The 16258-nt window shown below is 46.0% G+C and overlaps 2 protein-coding genes across 2 annotated transcripts; one reads left to right on the top strand and one right to left on the bottom strand.

Annotated features, from left to right (window-relative positions):
• The first annotated feature begins 1562 nt into the window (after nt 1–1562).
• Nucleotides 1563–8978, top strand: si:ch211-106h11.3 (CCN family member 1). The gene is made up of 5 exons (XM_035615535.2): nt 1563–1816; nt 3558–3771; nt 4406–4846; nt 5372–5550; nt 6405–8978. The coding sequence occupies exons 1-5, from the start codon at nt 1571–1573 to the stop codon at nt 6708–6710; spliced, it is 1386 nt and encodes a 461-aa protein (XP_035471428.1). The 5' UTR covers nt 1563–1570; the 3' UTR covers nt 6711–8978.
• A 423-nt stretch (nt 8979–9401) lies between these two features.
• On the bottom strand, nt 9402–15223 carry ddx39ab (DEAD (Asp-Glu-Ala-Asp) box polypeptide 39Ab). Its single transcript, XM_035615536.2, has 10 exons — nt 15070–15223; nt 13982–14194; nt 13220–13347; nt 12466–12742; nt 12232–12350; nt 11944–12075; nt 11312–11421; nt 10829–10973; nt 10529–10676; nt 9402–10198 (listed from the first exon to the last, which is right to left on the bottom strand). The coding sequence occupies exons 2-10, from the start codon at nt 14187–14189 to the stop codon at nt 10182–10184; spliced, it is 1284 nt and encodes a 427-aa protein (XP_035471429.1). The 5' UTR covers nt 14190–14194; nt 15070–15223; the 3' UTR covers nt 9402–10181.
• Nucleotides 15224–16258: the final 1035 nt, after the last annotated feature.

Raw genomic sequence — 16258 nt, 5'->3', positions numbered from 1 at the left:
GACTATGTAACCTCTGAGAGAAGAAACATTGATTTGTTTCATCTTGCAAATAAAAAGTTGCATCATTGTATCATTGCTCAATCATATAATATACTATTACCTATTAAAATGTACATACAGTATACAGTACTTTGCTGACTGTCCTTCTATTTAGAACACCACTAAATCTCTTGATGTGACACAATGCTGCACTATTAGTTTTTTACGAAAACAGTTTTTTTTTATTTCTCACTTTCACTTATTATCCGCACTTATGCATGGCCCATTGCTGCCGTGACGCCTGGATTTCTCATCTGACGTTCAGTACAGACTCACCTTTACTTGAGTAAAGGATGTGAATATATTTTCCACTACAGTGTGTTTTTTCTGCCCAAAACCTACTGAACACACCACTCTAAATGCATGCCATTTGGTTAAGTGCAGGGGGTGATTTATAGGGGATGACGGGGGATGCGATCTCGCCCGTTGGCACAAATGACTGCAGGCATCCCTCAGCTTAATCATACATTTTAGGGCAACAGCGGGGGGGAAAACAACAATTTATCCACCACACAGTACCTCTCACTGTGCACACCAAGCAGCCCATTGCATGCGCCCGTGTCACTGCCGAACAGTTTAATGTAACGTTTTAGAGTGCATATGTGTGTTGAACCCTCTCAACAGGGAGTGTGTGTGAGTGTGTGTGTGTGTGTGTGTGTGTGTGTGTGTCAATACCTCCAGCTCAGGTACTGAAATGGCCAGTTTCCTGTGTGCATGTCTGCTGGGATGACAAGAAGATTATCCAGGCGGTTCTCGCCCCTGCTCTTGACTCTTCAATGAAAACCTTGAAATGTAAAATAATAAATTTGTGTCTGTTTACATGTCGTTTGTGTGCATGTGTGTGTGTGTGTGTGTGTGTGTGTGTGTGCGTGTGTGTGTGTGTGTGTTTGGAAAGCAGTGGCCTGGGAACCTCCGAGTAGGTAAAAGGGATGTGGGGGCTAAAGACAGGATATAGAAGGAGGAAAAGAGTGTGATGAATTGCAACGGGAGATTATCATAATCATTCTCAACATGGCTATCACCCAGTCATGTAGTTATTGCCAACCCTGCTCCCCTTGTACTTTATCTGTCAAGCTCTTGTCTTTAAGTATTTTCATAAAGCGGTGGAAGGAAATTGCTAGCTGTTTTGCATGGCTGCCCCCGGTATTAATGTAGCACAGACGAGCAGCTGCGCATATTTATTTTACTTTTCACAAAGCAGCGGCCGGACAGAGGTATGCGTGTGAAAAGAACTTTAAAGCATCAAAAATATTATTTTCGCCCAAACATAAATAAATAAACACCCCAAAGCCAGGTCCTCTTTGGAATGTAGTAATTCCGAGTTTTTATGAATGACTGCATTCATGCCTGGCCACGCCCCCACACCCTCCCTCCTACGGCGAGCTGCGAGCGGCGCCCCGCCCCCCTCCGTCAGCGCCGAGACACCTTGGCCGCGCGCCTGCGTCCCCATTGGTCGAGAAAGGGCCGGGGTGGGCGTGGCCGCCCCAAAAAGCACGGGGCCGATATAAAAACAGGGCTCAAACTTTGATCGATGAGAATTTGTACAAATGATGGGGGACTTTTGATGGTCGTCGTGCCAGTCGGATTTAATCTTTTGTGGACAAAAGCCATTGTCTCTGAGCCGGTGGCGGATCTATTATCTTTTTTTCTTTTTTTGGGGGGGTTCCCCTGTGGCATAGATTGCTGTTTATCGTTCCTCCTTCTTCCATGTGAGTTGGCTGACAGCATGGGGACGCTGCTATTGTTCGCTGCCCTGCAAGTGGTGACAGTCGGTCTGGTAAGTGTGCGAAGTCGACTCTCCGCGCTGCACGTCAACACGGCGGAGTACAGACTCACGTGCCTGCACTGTAACGCGAGCTCCGGCGGATTTGAGCTGCCGTCGTCCGGTCACATTCGTCCATACGAACTGATCTCGGGCGATGGTCCGACGGAACCGCACACACTTGTTGCGATCCTCGCACCGGCTGCTCCCCCTCCGAGTCTCCGTGTGGAGAAGCGAGTGAGCCCAGTGTCAGGATAAATAAAGATGCTGAGCGCTCAGAACTTTCACACTCCTTATTTTCAGGGGTGCAAGGAGTATCTATGTCGATATGGAAATACTCTATTACAAAGCCCTGTACTGAAAATGTCACTTAGTACACACACACACACACACACACACACACACACATACACACACACACAACCTAATAAGTATAACAAACTGTACTTAAATATCAAAAGTAAAAGTACCCTTAATGCAGAGAAATGGCCACTTTCAGTGTTGGATTATTACTATGACTATTACTACCGTTACTACTATTACTATTACTATATTCTTATTGCGGATATATTAATGACTAAGTATTATTTTACTGTTGTAGTTGGTCAAGGTGGAGTTGGTCTCAATCTTTTCGTGAACCGCTCGGCAGTCGTCATCATGTGTTTTCAATGTTGTGGAGGGAAACAGAAGTACGACACCTCCCTGTGAAGTGTAGTGGAATATACAAGGAATTAATATACGGTTAAAGTGGCCAGACACAGTAATACTTACTTACTTTGTTACTTTTCACCAAGCCTAATTCGACCTCTCTGTCCAAACACTCACTTAAACCGAAATTATTATGCAGCAAATAAAAAAAGACACCCCAAATGTCGCATACATAGAATACGTGTCTCTTGAGGGTCTTTATAGAAATGTACAGGTCCTTCTATAAGTAAACAGGCTTCTATCCTAAAATTAAACTACAGTAATGCAACAACAGTTGCACCAATGGAAATAAAAAATAGTCCTTACCGTCAATTTCAAACTCTCCAATATTGATATCTACAGGAATATGTGACTTGTACATGGGGATGTTTCAAGTACCAGGTTATACCCCAAAGGCTACGCTAAAAATGCAAAGTTATTGTCACTGCATTGTGTGATGTCATATGTCCAACCTTCATATGCACCCGAGATCAGTGCCATGCCATCAGTCAGTGACACCAGTGTTGGGGGGGGGGGGGGGGGGGGGGGGCACACCAAGACCTGGCCTGGGTTCAGAGAGTGGCAGTCAGGAAGGGATCCCTTTGGGTGACAGTAAAGCTGGCAGCTGCCCGTGTGTGTCTGTGTGTGTGTGTGTGTGTGTGTGTGTGTGTGTGTGTGTGTGTGTGTGTGGCGACAGAGAGGGCGAGAAACAAAAGATGCGGGAGCAGGAGGGTGGGGAGTTTTGGGGTCAGAGAAGGTCCCTTTCATCCCTGATCGTCCGGGCGAATGCCAAGCGGAAGGCGACAGACGGTTACAGATACCCCTGTGGGACTTGGGACAGTGCTGGGTATTCAACTGATGTTTAAGCCACACACACACACACACAAACACACACACACACAAACACGCACACTTTGAGGAATTTCTGTGATCTGTGTAACATGAGTCAAACTATTGTCCTGCCTGGTTCCAGTGTGACTGTCTGAAGTATGAAGTTGTTGTTTTTTCTTTTCAACATCGAGGTTCTTCGCGATGAAGCCATTGATCAACTGTTTGTCCCCTCCTGCAGGTGACTGCTGGCTGCCCAGTGGTTTGTGAGTGTCCGGCGGGGCCTTCTTCCTGCCCCCCAGGGGTCAGCTCTGTCGCGGACGGCTGCGGCTGCTGCAAGGTGTGCGCCGCCCAGCTCAACCAGGATTGCCACGAAGGACGGCCCTGTGACCACCACAAAGGGCTCGAGTGCAACTACGGCAATGATGTGGGCCGTACCCACGGCATCTGCAGGGGTACGTGCGACAGAGGTGGCGGGAAGGCCCCAAGTCAGAGGAGGGAGGGGTCGAATGGCTTTTGGGTTGAGACTGGGCCCAGGGTTGGAGGGTTTAGCTCGGGGTTGAGTGAGGGAATGTGTAACTTCAGGGTGGGGGGATCTGGCTTCCGAGCCAAGCGGCTGGAGTCTCTCTTTGATAGGGGCTTGAGGTTTTGAAGCCTGTGCCACGTTTTCGAAAACAGAGCACCTTCATGAGCTACGACTGAAACCTGGCCAACCCCAGGATTTATATAAGTAGTTCAATGTGTACACAAACAGCCCCATGAAGCACACAAACACATACGCACAGTGGTATTTTTATATGCGTGTTTATTTGGGGGTGTTTCTATATAAAGGGGGGTATCCGGGGTGTTGTATGGGGAGTTCCACTGAGGGAGCGAAAGGGGAAGGACATTGTAAACAAGTCAAAATTCCTTTGGTCTAAGAATAGAGCTTGCTTCATAAATCTGGAGATATCGTGTCTCTCCCTCTCTTCTTATCTACCTTATTTTCAAGAAAGATCAGCTTATTAGCTTCAGAGTTTCCTTTGGATCAAGAATATTTTGATTCCTGCAGTGTTTTGACCATCTCCTCTGTCTTCTTCCCTCCCCCAGCAAAGGCTGAGGGCCGCTCCTGCGAATACAATGGGCGGATTTTTCAAAATGGCGAGAATTTCAGCGCTGGTTGCAAGCACCAGTGCACCTGCATCGATGGAGCGGTGGGCTGCGTGCCCCTTTGCCCCAGCCACGTGCCCCTGGCGTCCCCTTCGTGTCCTGCCCCGCAGCTGGTCAAGGTGCCGGGCCAGTGCTGCCTCAGCATCGACTGCCACAAGGGAACCACCGTGGTGCCCCCGGCACACCGGCGGCCGCAGCCTCCAGCTTACCCGCCCTACCCCTTCATCCCCTACCCGGCTTACCCCTACCCCAAGCCTTATCCGAAACCATACCGGAAGCTGTACCCCTACAAACCCAAAAAGGAGAAGGACACCATGGGCAACGAGCTGGTGGAAGTCGGCCGCAAGTGGGACAAGCCGCGTGGAAACAAGCACCTGGCGGGTGAGAGAGGGTGCCGCCGTGTCGCCTCAGAGTGCCGCCTGTTTCCTCGACGCAGTAAAGCATCATGTTTATGTTTTAACCATTTTAGCCCCCTGACGCACAAACGGTCTCACTGTGAGCCTTGCCCTCTGCATCGGCGCATGTGTGTGTGTGTGTCAGCATTTATGTGAGGCTTGTTTTCCACTGGCTCCTTGCACACCAGAGGTTCTCTCTCTCTCACACTGCTCTCACACAGCACATACCTCCGTCACCCAGCTCTCCCCTCTCTGTAATCACCCTCTCTATGCGTCAGTGTTGCCTGTTCGGTGAATGAGGCTAGTGTGCCTTTGCATCTCTGTACCTCTGCCTTTCCCCTCGCTCCCAGCGGCCCTCTCCCTTTACCCCCTCCGGTTTCACCGCCGCCGATGTTGCTGCTCTTTCTCTCGCTTCGCATTTTGCGTCGTCCATTGTTGTTGTTGTTGTTGTTGTTGTTGTTGTTGTTGTCTCCCTCTCACGCGTCCTCCATCTCTCTCGTCTCTCCAAAAGCCTGGAGGCAGTTGGGAGACCAGTGCGTGGTTCAGACTACTTCCTGGTCTCAGTGCTCCCGGAGCTGCGGGATGGGCGTCTCCTCTCGTGTTACCAACGACAATGCCCGCTGTAAGCTGATCAAGGAGACGCGCCTGTGCAACATTAGGCCCTGCAGCTCCATGTCCATCCCTGTCAAGGTGAGGAATGTGTTTGGTGCTTTTAAGATTCTTATAAAGGGGTAGATTACAGCGATTCCTCTAATGGCCCGCAACTATGCAGCCCAGCCACCATGCTAAATGGATTCAGGAAAGGATGTCTCTCAAGGGGTCAGATTGGTATTAATATCATGGCATGTATACACCCCCCCACCACCACCACCACCACCACCCCCGGATCCCTCTGTAGCAGGGGCCTTCCCCGGTTCATTCTGTCTATTCGCGGTGCTGTTGCTGTGTGGCAGGATGACGACGGAGCTGATTCGGACCAAGTTTCCCACTGTGTTGCCTCTTGCTCTTCCCACCGTAAACTCAAGTCTTTTCCAAGTTTTCAACTGAAATTGCAGCATAAACTTGTTTTAACATGGGCAAAAAATGCCACAAACTTTTTGGCATCCGTGCGGGGGTTTTTCCGGAGCTCTCCCACGCCGACCCTGCGACACCGCGGCCGTCAGCTGCACTCGGTGGCTCCGCGCTCCGGGATTTTAAAGAGCACTCAGAGCGCCCACTCTGTTGCTCCTCCACATTTCGTACACAACACCCATCAGCCTCCCCGCCGTCGTGAGGCTGATGGGTTGCTATGCACCTGTTCCACTGCGCCCTCCCAATGTTTGCAGAGCCGCTGTGGGTGTTCACATGCGTCAGTGTCGATCCCACAGCTATTGTTGTCGAGCCCCGCTCTCAGACTCTCATCTGCTGCTCTGACCTTTATTTTGTTTTTCTCCGTCTCTGCACTCAACTGCCTTTTAACGCTGATTTTCCTGAGTTTGAGTATTGAGTATATTCATGTTGCTGTGCTTTGATTCACTCTTCCCCTCTTCACTCCCTCTCCGCAGAAAGGCAGGAAGTGCTCTCGTACCCACAAGGCCCCGGAGCCCCACCGTCTGTCCTACGCCGGCTGCAGGAGCACCCGCCTGTACAGGCCCAACTACTGTGGCGTGTGCAGGGACGGCCGCTGCTGCTCGCCCCGTCGCACGCGCACCGCCAGCGTGGCCTTCGCCTGCCCCGATGGCGAGCGCTTCAACAGGTCCGTGATGTTCATCCAGTCCTGCAAGTGCAGCGACGAGTGCAACCATCTCAATGAGGCCGCCATGCCGCCACAGCGATGGCTCTACGGAGACACACATAAGTTCATCGACTAGTGATATTACCCCCCCCCCCCCCCTCCCCCAACCTACAAAAAAAAAAAAGACTTTGACTCCCCCCATAGATTAGAATAGCTGTCCTTAGTGTATCTATGAGTCGACGCAAGAAAGGTGCGAGCGTCAAAACATCTTTTCTGGAAAATGATTTGGGGAGGAAGGGGGAAAAAGGAGAATGAACGCCAACTTGGAAACAGAAAAGTGACCGGCCCCTGCTTTAGTGTAGATAAGAAGTAGTCTCTGGCCTGGCCACACTACTTCAGACTGAAAAAATCTTTGTGGGAGCGCCAAATGTCCTCTGAACTCTGAGACTTCTGTTGAGGACAGTGGAAGTGGAGCTGAACACACACGCACACACACACACACACACAAACACACACACAAGTCTACTTGTTGACGGTGCAGACTCGCATCCGCCACATCGGGCCAGCTAACAGAGAGCTGGTCTTGACAGCGCTTCGGAGCCAAATATGAAACCAGCCGGAATCACAGGTCTGCGCTCTCCAATATCTGAGTGTTGATAAACCAAATGAAGACTCACAGAGAAGACTTGACAGAAAAGACTGGCACGGTGATGGCAAAAGATGGAGGGGCATCTCGGATGCTCTGACGGACGCGTGGCTTGTGTCTTTTTATGGTATTTATTCTTTGGTATTTATTGTTGAGACAGACGTGATGCCACAGTGGTCTGCCGCCAAGGGAGGCGGCGCAGCTACGTTCGGAGCATCGGTGCAGCCGAACGGGGATCTGAGAGGGACGGAGCAGCTGAGAGCTGTCAGCCATGAGCGGGAGAGGAGGACTCCCACAGATCCGGGGCTTGACCCCAGGGGCGCATCAGAGGTCACGGCAGTCAAAGAGACACATCTAATGATGGATGACGAAGACTACAGAGGAGAGGAGGTGGTACATAGCGGAAAAAGACGGAGTCGAGCCTGACGGGTTGCGGCTTTGTGGGCATTAGTGCGGAATATGTCAGAGGCTGTTGACACAGCTGAACACATCCCCCTGCCTCGCCTCCGCGAGAAACTGAGACATTTCGCAAGCACCAGCAGAACACGCCTGGGATTCTGGCGTCAAGGAGTCGACCTCCTAATTCTGTGCAAATTACAATCCTGACTCTGTAGGGGAAGCGGGAGAAAATCGGCCGCTCTCTGGTTTTGCTGTAAAAATAAAATACGAAAAACGGCGTGTACTGCGTCAACATGTAATTTGCGAGGAGCGGGTGGAGCCGCTCTGGTGCCCAAATCTGGCCTGTAATCGAGCAATCGACAATAACTCATGCGCCTCTGCGTTTGAGTGGTGTTTATTCCTGACAAGCGCCGACGCCGAGGGCCGTTTCGTCACTCGACGTCACTGTCAGAGACAGAGAGGAGCTTCTGTGCGTCAATAAGAACCCGTTTCTAAGGACACAACTGGAGGAGAGGGACTCATTCTCTAATTTTTTTTGTGACTTATGTATTACGACTGGAGAACCCAAAGTATCTTCCTTGACTGGCAGTTGGGTTTGAGTTCACGCACCTTACGACAGCCCCGATCCACGACCTAATCTTGTAGGCCTATGTTATGCGAATGTTATGCAGAGGAATTGTGAGATTTTACAGCATACTTTTTTTTTTTAAAGCGGTTATTCTAAATACTTTTTGGTACCATTATGTCTAAGATTTTCTTCTATTGTGCCATAAGAGTGGCTTAGATGTTGTTGTTTTTATGCAGTTTTCTGTCCAGCTGGAAGATATTTGCCATCTCTTGGATCCAATATGCTTTCTTAGTTCAGAGTGCCTCCAATTTTTAACAACTTTGTTACGTTCTTATTTTTTTTACTTTACAGGTGATTTAAAAATGTGTTTGGTAAATGTTTGCCATTACTATTTGCCTATGTAGATGCTGTGGTTTTGGTACCTTGTGTCTAGATTTGTTTAAGGACACTATAGAGCAGCTACGCATGTAAAGATGCATCGTTACCTTATTTGTAGTTCTATCTGCTGTATTAAGGGCCAGTCCTTTGACCGAAGTTATGCTGAAGTAGTCCATGTATAGTTTAGCACTGAAGGGTTCCGATCCTTTGAGCATTAAGTGCCAATTTAAAAGCATGATGACTGTATGTCTACTAGTGAACAATAATACCAACTGTAATGATGAAGTCATGCTTTTAAACAAAAAAAAAGACTCGAGGCAGAACACAATTTACCATGTTGCTCACAAAATATTCTCTGGTTGTTATACACACATTTAAATGGAGTTCATTTTTGAATAAAGATTTTCACTCACTTTTGTGTTGAAACCATAGGACTCTGCAGCCACGCTAACAAACACTGATCTGTACTGTACACCGGTGCTTTGAGCTGAAGGCATGTCCATTAGTCTCATGACTTATAGTTTGATCAAAGTCAAAAGATCACCAAAGACAGCTCATCTCAAAAAACTGGATCAGTGGTGGATTGACCAATAGACCCATTCCCATTAGCAGGGCTAAAAAAACATCAGCGAATGCCAAGAGGTCAAGTTTTTAGAAGAGCCCGACCGGTGTAGATTTTCGGGGGCCGATATAGATATTTGGGAGCACAATCCCGAAACATCATGATTTTCCTAAGATGTCGTTATCAAAAATGTATGACTAAGGCATGTAATTCAGGCTTTTTGTTTTAGTTAAACCATGAACTATCATAAATTGAGAATACAAATGCAACCAAATAGAACATATAACATTTATTTTACATAAGATGTAAACATAAATGCATATTTAAAGGCTCAAATTGTTGGCCGGGCTCTAGCTTTTAGTGACATTGATTTCTGCTTTTACAAGAATACATACAATTAATGACATTTTGTCATTGTAGTTGTGTGTGAAGTGTTTTTTAATACCTAAAAACAAAATAACAACAGATACATAAATGATTATTTGATTATACAGTGTGCTAATGACATGCTTGTATTGAAACTGACTTTATTGGGGGCATTCAATTGGAAATCAAAACAGAGCTGCCATATGAGCCAAAATCGTGTCGTCATCATTTGTCACTACATGATTACAGGTTTGCTTTCTAAAGCTCAACTTTGTTGCAATAGGGAGGGAGGGAAAGAGACACCTAAACAACTAGTTTTAACATTAAAAAAGGGGCTAAAAATCCATTTTGTTTTGAGAAATGCCTCTCTGGACTTATTTCTGCTCAGGACTGAGATCAATGAAAATGTGGTAGAGACAAGAATAGCCTCAAAAGAGACCACAATAGTAAAAATGGCATTTTATAAAAAGTTTTAATTCCATTGAGCATAAAACAAACAATAAAAGACAAATTAAAAATTGCCCACACACATCCCCCCCCACCCCCTTTCCCAAAATTGACAATAAAAATAAATGTTTGGTGAACACAGGGAACCTACAGAGCTTTCAAATCAACAGTGAAGTATGTCTAATTCCAAATACAAGACTCAAAGATCCACGAAGAGACGACGTCTGCTCGGCTGGGGGACTCATCTGGACTGCTCGACTAAAGAGGAACAGAGGAGAGACATTAGCTGAGCAATGTAAAGGACCAGAGCAACAGCTGAGCATAGCAACGTTTTACCAACAGGTTAGACATGTAAGGGATTCGATGAGAGCCCCACAGTTACGTGACGGCAACAACTGCTGTCTCTAGTTGCCAAAAGTACTAACTCTGATTCGACCAGCTGATTATCGGTGGGGCTTTGAAATCGTTTAATCCGCAAATCGCGGCCATTCCTTGGGCTCAATCGGGTCAACTCCAATGAGGACATGGAGCATCACTGCATTTCAGCAGCCATTTGGAAATGGAAAAAAAAGAAGAAAAAAAACTTACTGTAAGAGGAGATGTCGATCTCGTCTGGCAGCTCTGCCACGTTGACCTCAAAGCGGTCCTGCACGTCGTTCAGAGTCTTGGCATCGGTCTCGTCAGACACAAAGGTTATAGCCAGGCCTTTGGTTCCAAACCTACCAGCACGGGCAACCTGACGGGTGTGGAGAGATGAACACGGAACACACATTTAACACATGACACTGTAGGAATTGTGCAGTGGTTGTGGCACAATACTTAGGTACCGGAAAACATCTCTTAACGCTGCACTGACTGAGTACAGCCATTCCCCTTTGCATTTCTCACCCTGTGCAAATAGGTGTCAGAATCCTCCGGCATGTCGTAGTTGAAGACGATATTGACCCGCTCGATGTCCATCCCTCGGCCAAACAGATTAGTTGCCACCAAGATCCGCCTCTGGAAGTCCTTGAACTGCTGATAGCGAGACAGCCTGTGAGGGGAGAGAGAGCCAGAGAGAGGATTATCAACACAGCTGCTGTAGGCAGTACTGAACCGTATCCCCCCTGAAGGTAATGTGTCGGGTTTACCAATGAAGCCCCGTGCTCCATAAACATACTTGGCAAACAGGGCGCTATGGGACATATGTTTATGAGTGTATTCAAGAGTGTGTGTGTGTGTGTGTGTGTGTGTGTGTGTGTGTGTGTGTGTGTGTGTGTGTGTGTGTGTGTGTGTGTGTGTGTGTGTGTGTGTGTGTGTGTGTGTGTGTGTGTGTGTGTGTGTGTGTGTGTGTGGTGTGTGTGTGTGTGTGTGTGTGTGTCTGTCTCTCACCTCTCCTCCTGAGCCATTCCCCTGTGGATGGCAATGGCAGGGAAATTTTGTTCCACCAGGAGCTGGGAGAGCGCGATGCACCGCTGCACTGACTTGACAAAGATCACCACCTAGAGGCAAAGCAGAGGCATTAGAGTAAAGCTGCTCAGACTGCACAGGCCAGCAACTGGGAATTTGTTTTTTAAACTACAGTAGAATTCGGCTTGAAAAGATTAGTTTGACATTTTAGAAAATATGAGTATTAATTCTGCTGCGGAGTTAAAGGAAAAATATCACTATGCTTACATATGAAATTATAACCAGTTGTAAGATTTCTTCGATTAGCATAAAGACAAGAAATAAAGGGATTCTCTCTGGAGTTCTACGTTCGGCTTATAGCCACACAATCAGCTAGTCACTGCCTGAAGTCTCCACAAAAAATTGTTGGGCAACAGCAACATTATGTGAACTACATACAACACTTCTTTTTTTAAGGAAAGCAACTACCCTAAACAGACAATTGGCATAACACTTGACTTTCTACTACTGGAAACACTGCCAATATAATTTGTGAAATTAAAAAAACATTGAAAACATGCTTCATTGAACCAACTGGGAGAGTTGGGCAAAATGATGAGGCTCCTTGCGTTTACCTGGTTGAACTCCAACACGTCAAGGAGGTCAAAGAGCTTGCGATTCTTCTCACTGTCCTTCAGCTTGCAGTAGTACTGTTGCAGGCCATGGAGTGTAAGTTTGGTCTCATCGTCCACAAAAACTTCCATGGGCTGTACAGGAGACAGCAGAGGTCCAGTCATTATAAATGCTAAATATCAAAATGTGACATCTAAAATGTACTGAAGTTTGCAGAGCAGTTGGCATTGTGATAAAACTGCGAGATGGGGATGCTTAGGCAACAAACAATCCTTTTGTCATTCACTCACGTCCTGCATGAACTTGCGGCATACTGGTCGGATATCCTTGCTCAGGGTGGCGCTGAACATCATGACCTGCTTCTCGTGGGGTGTAATCTTGAAGATTTCCTGTACGTCGCGCCTCATGTCTGACATGCAAAAAGATCGGAGACATTCAAATGAATGCAGACGTGATTTGGATTAAATACTGACTTTACAAATACATTTAAGCAAAAATCAGAGGGAAAAGACTAAACAACACACCTAACTGCTCCAGCATTTTGTCACACTCATCAAGGACGAAATGCTTCACGTTTTTCAGACTGAGGCTCTTTGCGCGGATGAGAGCGAGGATGCGGCCCGGTGTTCCAACAACAATGTGAGGGCAGTTCTTCTTCAGCACGTCCTCATCCTTCTTCATGGCCAGGCCGCCAAAAAACACAGCCGCCTTTACCGTGGGCATGTACTTGGAGAAACGCTCATACTCTTTGCTGATCTGGAAGGCCAACTCTCGGGTGTGGCACATGACTAATACAGACACCTGAGGAACAAACAAATAGAAACAATGTTTATTGGCAACTTAACACACTGACTCATTTTTGTTAAGCAAAGGGTTTTCACGCGATTCACGGAAACGCAAACATTTCATTTTTAAAAATCCTCTGCTTTTTAAAAAAAGATTTAAAAGCACAAGGTCTCTATAACCAATTTTATAATGTGCAATAGTATTCTATCAATAAAAGCAATTCTCACATTTTTTGTTTAGTCTATTGTTTGACGTCTCGACACAAAGATTAGGAAAAGCAAGCACTCCACACAATGAGATCAAACTGTTATTAAAGAACAGTTAAAATGTGGTTAATTACCCACCATGTCCAATTTAACTTTTGTTCGCTTTCCATCAATAATTTAAATCAAACGATAGGGATTGCATGCACAAACAACTGCATGTGGATCGCATTGTCCTTTCTAATTTAATTGACCAAACAGACGCCGTGTGTTGAACACACATACTAACCTGCCCATCAACGGGTTCAATCTGTTGCAGCGTGGCCAGCACAAACACGGCCGTCTTGCCCATACCAGACTTGGCTTGGCACAGGATGTCCATGCCCAGGATGGCTTGTGGGATGCATTCGTGCTGCACTGTAAGACGGGGGAAAAGAATACACAAAAGATTTGAGCAAACACACTCACGTAATTGTAGCAGCAGTTGTGTTTATATAATACAAATTGCTATTATGCAGAACAATAGAGCTGCAGCAGTTAATTGATCACTAAATTAATCTATAGTAAAAAATATTTTGATAAAGTAGTTTTAATGAGGGGGAAGGTCAAAATTCTCTGATTTCTGCTTTTTTTAAATAAACATGTTCTGGTTTCTTTGCCCCCCTGTGACAGTAAACTGAATATCTTTGGTTTGCAGACAAAACAAAACATCATCTTGGAGTTTTGCGACCACACAACTAATGGATTAATCGAGAAAATAATTCACAGACTGATCGGTTGCGACAGCACCACAGGACAAAAACAATCCTGATAGTTTCCTCACAATTAGCATTTGATACACCAGAAAAGCCAGTCCGGGTGCAACATTATTAATGCAGCCGACTTCAGATGTAACATGTACACCAACTTGTTCTTTGTACCATGTCAGCACAAGTCCTCATGTACACAAAGCCCCCGATGAGATCCAGAGAGCACCGTCCCAATACCCCCAGAGGGACAACTGGGGTTGACCACACTTGGGGTACACAAAGAGACGCCAAATGCCCCTCACCTTCAGACGGATGCTCAAAACCACAGTCGATGATGGCGCGGAGCAGCTCTGGTTTGAGCAGGAAATCCCTGAAGCCGGAGCTGTGGATGGAGACGTAGGAGCCCTTCACCTCCTTCTTGCCGGCGGGCGCTGCGCTCTCGGGGGCCCCTTGTGGCTCCTCGTCCTCCTCGTAGTCGAGCAGCTCGTTGTCAACGTCGTTCTCTGCCATTATGTCTGCAACAAGGAAAACAAAGTCTGGGTTTTTACGTCGTCCCTGTTGCTGTGATCTACCACGGCTGTGATCCCCGCTAAAGGGGGCTATCGAAGCCCACCTGTTGTTTGCTATTCTTAGAGCCAGGCTCCACCACGCTTTTCTAACATCAATACAGCGTGATCGGGCAAAAGGCGGAATGCTGTAGAGGTCTACATTCTCACAAGATGGAATTGGTTGAGTATAAACTGCCATGGGCCTACTAACATAACCAAGCTCTGAAATCCGCATTGTGTGCGCCCCTGCTAGCCCGTTACAGATCGTGCCGTCGGTGATATGTGCGAAATAATGCAGCAAAAGTAGACGGAGCACACATTCGGATGAGTGAAAATAACAGTTTGTGTTCTGTGTAATGACCGACTCCTCTACAACACACAGACCTAGTCGAATGTAGCCTAACCGTAGCCGGTTAGCATCTACGCCGTTTGCTACATCGGAAAGCTATTGTGTTGCATAACCACTGCTATCGCGGCGCGCTAATGTGCTACACGGTAACATGTACTCCAGCTGCCCTGCTAATTTATGCGAAACATATTTACACGAGTCATACGTGCATTTGTCAAGAATACGTTATGAGGAACGTGAGAAGGCCACATGATTAATGATGAGTGATAAATACGAAGGAGATTGGTAGCTTGGCTAAGCTATCGAATGCTAAGCTATATAACGCTAGCCAGCTCAGCGGAACCCTCAAGCAAACAATGAAAGGACCCATTTCATTTGAGGGTTCTTACGTTGTTTGCTTCAGCAAAATGAAACTCAATTGGCGTTTCTGCGACGACGTGAGACGTTTTAAAACTCTCTGGATGAGACAATAAAACCGATATTGCGCTCTTACCTTTTACTGCGTTAGCTGCAAGTCCACCTTCAGATCAAAACCGCATGGGGAGGCCTCAGTTCGTTTATACGGGCAGCCGGAAGTCCCGCCTCCGGCGAAGAGCGTCAACATCATTGGTGGAGTCGGATGACCACTTGCAAACGCATTCGGGGATTGGACCAAAAGTGTTCCGCAGTCCACTGCAGTATAAAAAAGCGGGACACCGAGCTGAACGACTGTATGGGAACTCGCGAGGGACACTGAAAAAAAAATATATATTCATGAATAATTAAATATGATCATAAAATGCATGATTTGAATTTTTGAAGTGCAAATAAAAAAGAAATTTGTATTTAAATTTACTGTGTCCAATCAAATAAACAAATTGAGCTTTGTGGCCTCCTTTTAATGCTGCAAACTTTACAATTTTTTTTCCAATATCAGTTTTCTCATCATCTCAAGTACAAAAAAAATATGTAATAAGATCTGGGACCTGTATTTTTCGTACTTGGGTTAGTGAGGGAAATGAGTCGGATCTGTAGGAATCATGGATGTTACTGGTAAAACTCACTGTCAACAATATTATTCATACAACTATGCAATTATGACTGTGATTCGCTGTACACATAGCAATAATATAGCATCTACGTATCTTCCTTTATCTTATTAATTACTGTTGTGTGTGTGTGAATATATATATGTATATATCATTATTTCTAAAAGATTATTGAATAAATTATTTAAGCCATTCTATTGTATTTATTATTTTCTTGATCTATTTGATATTAATTTATGTCTTTGTCTCTGGTAGTAATTTACAAATATTACAATATTTTTAATGTTTCTATCAAAAGTCTTCGTGTAGTATGATGATCTTCTATAGCAGTATGTCTGCCTTGATGCTAGTTAACTTCTGACCTGAGTGTATTTAGAATCATGGGTGTTTACTGCCCTCGAGTGGTCACAGCTAGGAGTTGCATCATAACATTTAATTTGTCACTAAAAGACAGCTGATATTTGTGAAATCACCACCAGTATGTAGACATTCAGTCATTATACAAAACATCAGGGACAGTGTATTGATATTTTTTTGGTGTGTTTGGTGAACTTGTATTACCTGTTGGAAATGGTCACATTAGCATCAGGTCAGACTTTACAGCAAATAAACAATTCTGGTGAGTATGTTCACGATAAAGTTTTCAAGGGTAAG

The sequence above is a fragment of the Scophthalmus maximus genome, chromosome 17 (assembly GCF_022379125.1).
Source record: "Scophthalmus maximus strain ysfricsl-2021 chromosome 17, ASM2237912v1, whole genome shotgun sequence".
NCBI lineage: Eukaryota > Metazoa > Chordata > Actinopteri > Pleuronectiformes > Scophthalmidae > Scophthalmus > Scophthalmus maximus.
This window is presented reverse-complemented; position numbering and strand designations above follow the sequence as displayed.